Here is a 7,285-nt window from a genome sequence, read left to right as displayed (position 1 = left end):
CCTGTCTCACTTGAGTGTCCGATGCAGTTTGATGAAAATTTACATCCATTCTGCTTTGGCCACTTTGACTCTCGCGTTGCCTTTTTACCGGCATCTGACCGTTAGTATTATTTGAAGTTGAAGGTTGGAAATTAAGGGAATTGTTAAGAGGATTGTTTTGTTGGCCTTGTGTTAACTCCCTTCTAAACGTGTAATAATTTCCCCTTTGATTAACCGGTATGGGACAAGTGGAATACTGATTTTGATTTATTGTAGGTTGATTAAAATTTTGATGTTGCGTATTGTTATTCTGATTCGTTCCAGGATAATAATTGCTGTGATTGTAATTTCTATTATTGTAATATCTTTGATTATTGCTTTGACTATGATTTCCCCTGTTCCTGCGTCTGTTCCCTTCTGATCTATTAGAACGCTGATTTTCTGGACTGGCGTCATAGAGGCCTAGCTCCATTGAAGCTTGTTTACATATGTTGTTGACATATAAATTCTATCCGGCAGTTTTCGATCTATTACAGGGTCGCTTTCTAATTCTAACTTGTCAAACATAATCTAATATTGTGATTCGAGCTTCTCGATGAACTTACAGATGCTTCCGGGGTATGATGTATCCTCCAGTTGTCTTATAAGTTTTATGTAGGACCTGTGATCCTTGAATGCCATCGCCATGACCGTCTTTGTATCCAGCCATGTGTTTACTCTTTCTTGAGTCACGACCTCCAATGCTGCATCCACTAGTAACCGTTTCACTGCTCCGTAGATAACGTGTGCTTGTCTGGCATCTTGGGTAGGGTATAAGTTGAGTAGCTGCTCGACCTGGTTAACAAACACAGACAGCTTGCCAGGTGTGCCATCGTAGTAGTTCAGTTCTTTAATTTGGTTTAATAATTGATTTAGGTGGGTTTCCGAAAGTTGCGGAACTGCCATGGTGTATTTGTATAAGTTTCTGGATACACGGTGTTTGTTTTAATTATACCCGTTACTCGTAGAGTAAAAGGGTATACTAGATTCGTTAAAAAGTATGTAACAGGCAGAAGGAAGCGTTTCCGACCATATAAAGTATATATATTCTTGATCAGGATCAATAGCCGAGTCGATTTGGCCATGTCCGTCTGTCCGTCCGTCTGTCCGTCTGTCCGTCTGTCCGTCTGTCCGTCCGTCTGTCTGTCCGTATGAACGTCGAGATCTCAGGAACTACAAAAGCTAGAAAGTTGAGACTAAGCATACAGACTCCAGGGACATAGACGCAGCGCAAGTTTGTCGAATCATGCTGCCACGCCCACTCTAACGCCCACAAACCGCCCAAAACTGCCACGCCCACACTTTTGAAAAATGTTTTAATATTTTTTCATTTCTGTATTGGTGTTGTAAATTTGTATCGATTTGTCAAAAAACTTTTTGCCACGCCCACTCTAACGCCCACAAACCGCCCAAAGCTGCCACGCCCACACTTTTGAAAAATGTTTTAATATTTTTTTATTTCTGTATTGGTGTTGTAAATTTGTATCGATTTGTCAAAAAACTTTTTGCCACGCCCACTCTAACGCCCACAAACCGCCCAAAGCTGCCACGCCCACACTTTTGAAAAATGTTTTAATATTTTTTCATTTCTGTATTGGTGTTGTAAATTTGTATCGACTTGTCAAAAAACTTTTTGCCACGCCCACTCTAACGCCCACAAACCGCCCAAAGCTGCCACGCCCACACTTTTGAAAAATGTTTTAATATTTTTTCATTTCTGTATTGGTGTTGTAAATTTCTATCGATTTGCCAAAAAACTTTTTGCCACTCCCACTCAACGCCCACAAACCGCCAAAAACTGTCAGTGTTGAAGACCTCCTTCGCACTTCCACAAGCTGAGTAACGGGTATCATATAGTCGGGGAACTCGACTATAGCGTTCTCTCTTGTTTTTTGTTTTAAGTTACGGAATTAAAAATTTTAATTAATTTTGTTTTCGACCGCACGGGATTTTTAATTGTTTTGCAGATGTTACTGCCCACACGGGATTTTTCTTGAATACTACTTTCGTACATTCTTTTGCGGATCTCAAAATAATTTTAGAATCACTGTTTTAATTCGCCGATCCTGGATAGCTAGTTTTATAGCGTATCCTTCAATGGATCAGTACCGTACTAAAAGGACTCTTTATTTAACAGATCCTACCAACTGCGCCAATTAAATAATCGCAATACTCATATGTAAAAAAAATAAAATTTTATTTTACTGAATGATTACAATATTTTTACTTGAGAAGAACACCGACCGATTATAATTAGGTCTCAAACTGAACTCTGATAATTATTCTGATTTGATTGACGTTCAAGCCTCGGTTTCGAGCTTTTCTAATATGGACTTTAGACTTTAGGGTTCTGATCAAATGAAGAGAGAAAGCTTTGGAGTTGCTGACTTTAATAGTCTTCGCATTTCTCTTGGATTCAAGTGCATTCGCTCTTGGATACAAGTGCTCTTAGATTCTTATAATTTTGTTTATTGAAATCTAATACTTCTGTTTTTCGGGATTGCGAGTCCAAGCTTTGAACGTGGGAACGCAACGATGATGCGAGGGCTTAAGCATAGATTGTTTAAATTAGACAACGGATGTTTAGTCTACCAGTGGGTGACTTATCAGGTATCTGGTATCTGTTGGGTACATCCAGAGTTGTGTTCGGTGTGTTTGGGTGTACATGTTGTATGTGTATTAGTGTGTAGGCATGTGCTTAAGTCTTAGGGACTTATGGATATGTCACTATATATAAATTATATATATTATAAAAAAAATTAAATATAATTAATTAAAAACGAGGCAAAATATATTAAAAAGAAGTAGAAGTAGTAATGTTAAAATTTAAAACATTTAAAGTAGACTCGAAGGTCATATAAATATGTATAATATAAAATTATAATGGCCTCCCCGTGGTGTTTCCTGAGTACCGATCATGTAATAATCATACACATTATTAATTATCAATATAATTATAAATATGTAACCGGTAGCAAATTTTAGCAGAAATTTTATCAAACGAATAAAAAAAAAAGTCTTTTTAAAAAAAAATAGTTACGATATCAATTTTTCAATAATATTTTATTATAACAAAATTGACCAAAACTCTAAATATTCTAAGATCAAAATTGATTTCGGCCCGAAAATGCACTTTCAGCACAAGCACGCACTCATACACACCATCTCGTTTAATGTTTTTACTCATACACGCAAGCAAATTATATTTATAGATTTTTACGCTCTCCATTTTAGACTAGCGAAAAAAGAGCAGAAAAATCAGATTCTCAGTTGAAAAACCTTTTAAACTCCAATTAAACTCCGCTTAAATATATGAAAATAAAAATTGTTCTTTTAATATGTCCCGAAGCGAAAAAAGTAATTTATATATATATTCAGAAACTCTCACGATGATACTAAAGACCTACATCCTATACATCTTCATCATATTTAAGCATCTTCTCAATTATCTTGTTGTTTATTACCTCCTTTACATTGTTGGACCACAAAAAATCGTAATGGTTCCAGTCCACGAATGGAATGCGATATAGTTGTACGCATGGTAGGAGTGAAGCCAGATACTTCACATCCCCAACAGCAGACATATAGTCATTTTCGCTGTAGTACATATCCACACAGCTCTTAATGTATTGGACCTTGTAAGATGGAGGCGTTGGCTGCTGGTAAATGATTTCGTTTAGCTCCCGTCCATGATCATACTGTCGGAAGTCGCCAGACCTGTAAAGCTGTAGGTAGTGGATTACTTGTCTGGAAGATGCACCTGCTGGGTGTGTTGCACAAACGTCCGGCAGCAGAGTCTAAAGAAATCAAGACTATTTAGCATGTTACGATCACTTAAGATACAGAGGGCCACTAACCTGGTTCAAGTGCCGTGTTCCCCATCCGCCGATGAAGTCCAGCAGCCCAGAGCACAGGAATTTAAACATGGAATTTCTTGCGCAGATATGCTCACATATCAGTTTCTGTAAATTAGTAATAGGCAGCAACTCCATACTTCCTAATACCCAGCTAAGAAAGGAAGGCGATCCCAGAAAAATGCCACCCAACTTGGAGAGAATGAAAGAGTGGTATCGCATGTAAGCTATAGGCGCCAAAAGGTGAACGGAACGCAACTTCTCGTTGTACAAAGGCAGAGAAGACATAAGTACGAAAAACGTCGTGGTGCCTTGCGAATGTGCAACAAAATGCAAAGAGTTTGACTGACTCTCCGCTAGCGCATAGTCCAGCATTGCCGCGAGGTCATAGACACCTATCTCATGCCAGCTGAACCGCCAGAATTCGGACGTGTCTGGATGGATATGCTTGTGCTGGCGTGAGTACGTGTTGCCACGTGCATTGCCCAGCCAGACATCATAGCCGGCGTCTGCCAGCATGTAGGCCAGAGATGTCTCGGGTCCGTTAATAATCCAGTCGTCGGAAGCACTCAGGATTCCATGTTGCAAAAAGACTACGGCCCCTGCTCGGTTCAGATGCCTTCGGTTTGGAGACGATGGGATGCGGTAAATAGTAAGGATGTAATCATCATATGTGATTACTGTATGCTCTTCTACCGGGTAATTGTGTTTGGAAATGGACATAGCCTGTAATAGATTAGAAAAAGTTGATGGTCATCAAATGATATAGTTCACACCATGCAGTTATTCAATGTATATTAAAAACGTGAGAAAACCCTATAATTGCGTTCCTTCACCAACAGATTTACGTTATTCAGCTACAGGGAGTGCGAAGTAGAAATTCATGACAAGTTTCCAACGAATCTAGTATACCCTTTTACTATACGACTAAAGGGTACAATAATACATTTCTGGCAAATACAAATTTACAAGACTAATACGAAAAATGAAAGAATACCACATTTTTCAAAAATGTGGTTGTAGCTGTTTTTAGAACTTATAGATCGAGGCGTACATACAGACAGATGGACTTGACTCGACCTGACAGTTTGACTTGACATTATAGCCTTTATAGGGTTGGAAACGTTTCTTTGTACCTGTTACTTATTTTTCAACGAATCTAATATACCCATTTAATCTCGAGGGATTCGACATTCAGTTTCACTTTCGACTTTTCGAAAGATAACATTAATATACATTAATGATGTAGATGTTAAAAAGAATCAAGGCAGATGCAATCTCCCGGACATGCTTGCGTCGCAATGGATGGCAGACGGTTTGGAAAAATGTCTGCTACATAACACTGGAGTTTTGCTTAGATGACTTTTGAATACATAGAAGGATTTTAGTGCTTCGGGTTGTAACAAACTACGATATACGTGCGGCTAGCTCAGAATATTTTGAATGTTCATCACACGAAATTTAAATTAAACGTGATCACCATTGATAGATTGGCTGTTGGGTAGCCGATCCTAAAGTATAGAAACCAAGTACTGGGCTTTCCAGGCAGACACCGAGCTAAACGCAACCTTCTGTCCGTGGCTCTGTCCTGGCTGGTCCCGCCAGAGGCTTGTTTAGTTTCCACTAACGCTCCATGCAATCGGCATGTTTACGTCGCAGTACCTGTAGAAAGACAACTAGTGAAAGACGTATGTTTCAGCCTTTCCTCAAGCTGGTGCGGTCATAAATGGATGGAGTTGCTCTACAGTCTCATATCCGATGTCTTGCTCTCTCATCGTCCAGGATGGTGTGATCTCCGCTGCTAGGTGCTAGACACTTGGCTACGAATTGTTATCGTATGCGGACTCAAAGTAGCTAACGGCTGCGTCTTCCAGGCAACCGCCGTGCGAAACAATAACACGTTAACCCCACGTTTGCTCTGGAAGCGCCAGTACCACGCCTGCTCGGTTCTTACGAACGCTCCAGGCAACAGACCGGTCTGAATTCTGAAACCTCCGAAAAAAACGACCGAAAAAATCGGTTCTTGCCAGGATTGGGACCGATAGGTTTGGTAACTATGACATCTAAGAGAAAAGTTCTATTTGTTCTAATGTCAATCGAATGAATGAAAAAACACTGGCCAGCTTAAAAAAGGTTTACCATTACGAATGTTTAATCTTTATCAATAGTATGCCAACATTCTTTAGTCTTCCGAAAATATCGCAACAGTCCGCTTCATCCGTTTCGTATATTTATTTTCTCTGTTATCGATAGAAGACGATACAAAAATTTCGAATGCTATGTTGACTTATTACGTATTAAATAGAGTCGACCCAGAGACGAAACTAAAATGGGAGGAACAGTTCGATTATAAGAATCTGCCGCTTTGGTCCGATTTCAAAATGCAAGCCACACAATCGTAGCTCATTTTTGTTTTCCTCCATTAAGAGCCATTTAAGTTTAATACGTTATCACGGCACCAGGTTTGAAAGCTATCTAGATCGGATTGTAAGTCAAAATTGCGAGAAATGTCCTTATACTGCAGGTATAATTTTACATCATCAGCGTACATAAGTACACGCGAATGCTTTATTATTAAGGGAAAGTCGTTAATAAATAAGGTAAATAGGAGCGGATCTAGGTGGCTCCCTTGTGGGACACCGGATGTGACTCAGAGAATACAAGAAAGAGCATTTTTAAAGAGGACCCGTTGCGTCCTGCCATTAAGATAACATAAAATCCAATTTAGAAGTTTAACAGGAAACCTAATAAATGAAGTTTGTTTAATAAAAGTGAATGATTCCTCTGTTGCAACCTATTTGCTACCTTTTTTATGGAGAGGGATCACAAAGGACTCCTTCCATATATGGGGGAACTGTGAAGATTCCAGAGATAAGTTAAACAGTTTCAGTAGAGGTTTGCACAAGGCTTCCGCACAGAATCTAAGCACACAGCCAGTAATTCCGTCGGGACCTGGCGAATAGACAGGCTTAACACGCTTTCCTTTAGAGTGGGACAAAATATTAAATTCGATTTTTATACCGCGTAAGAGTAAGGCTGTTCGGCAACTTGCCAAATAGATTGGCTATTGTCTGATCCGATGTTACCGTAGTATTTTCAAGAAATACCAAGGAAGGGTAACTGTGTTAACGAAATTATAAAACTGTTTCGGATACTGTGCGAACTGGAACTTACAACGGTTTAAATAATTCTTATAACACTGAACATTAAGCACGGTAAAATTTAACCGAACACTTACATATTTAGAAAATATAGATTGATAGCCGGTATTTTTAAATTTTATATAAAGTCTGGACTTAACATTTCTTAGATGTGTCAACTCTTTATTAAACAAAGGAGGTTTGTTAGAGATGGACAAATAGTACATCGAAACAAAAGAGTTAAAAAATGATTTTATTACAGTATTAAAAATA

The 7,285-nt window shown here is 38.8% G+C and overlaps 1 protein-coding gene across 1 annotated transcript; it reads right to left on the bottom strand.

Annotated features, from left to right (window-relative positions):
* Positions 1-3,331: 3,331 nt before the first annotated feature.
* LOC6529167 (lipase 3) lies at positions 3,332-4,618 on the bottom strand. The gene is made up of 2 exons (XM_002090138.3): positions 3,876-4,618; positions 3,332-3,815 (listed from the first exon to the last, which is right to left on the bottom strand). Exons 1-2 carry the CDS (start codon positions 4,593-4,595, stop codon positions 3,429-3,431), a joined length of 1,107 nt encoding a protein of 368 aa, XP_002090174.3. The 5' UTR covers positions 4,596-4,618; the 3' UTR covers positions 3,332-3,428.
* Between the last annotated feature and the right edge of the window lie 2,667 nt (positions 4,619-7,285).

Source organism: Drosophila yakuba, chromosome 2R, assembly GCF_016746365.2.
Source record: "Drosophila yakuba strain Tai18E2 chromosome 2R, Prin_Dyak_Tai18E2_2.1, whole genome shotgun sequence".
Lineage (NCBI taxonomy): Eukaryota > Metazoa > Arthropoda > Insecta > Diptera > Drosophilidae > Drosophila > Drosophila yakuba.
Note: the sequence above shows the minus strand (reverse complement) of the source record. Positions and strands in the feature narration are given on the sequence as shown.

Bases quoted from the DNA above. Each gene is read 5' to 3' on its own strand.
- LOC6529167 (XM_002090138.3), bottom strand. From the start codon at position 4,595: ATGTCCATTTCCAAACACAATTACCCGGTAGAAGAGCATACAGTAATC. The intron at 3,816-3,875 runs GTTAGTGGCCCT...TGATTTCTTTAG, and splicing joins GAACACGGCACTTGAACCAG to ACTCTGCTGCCGGACGTTTG.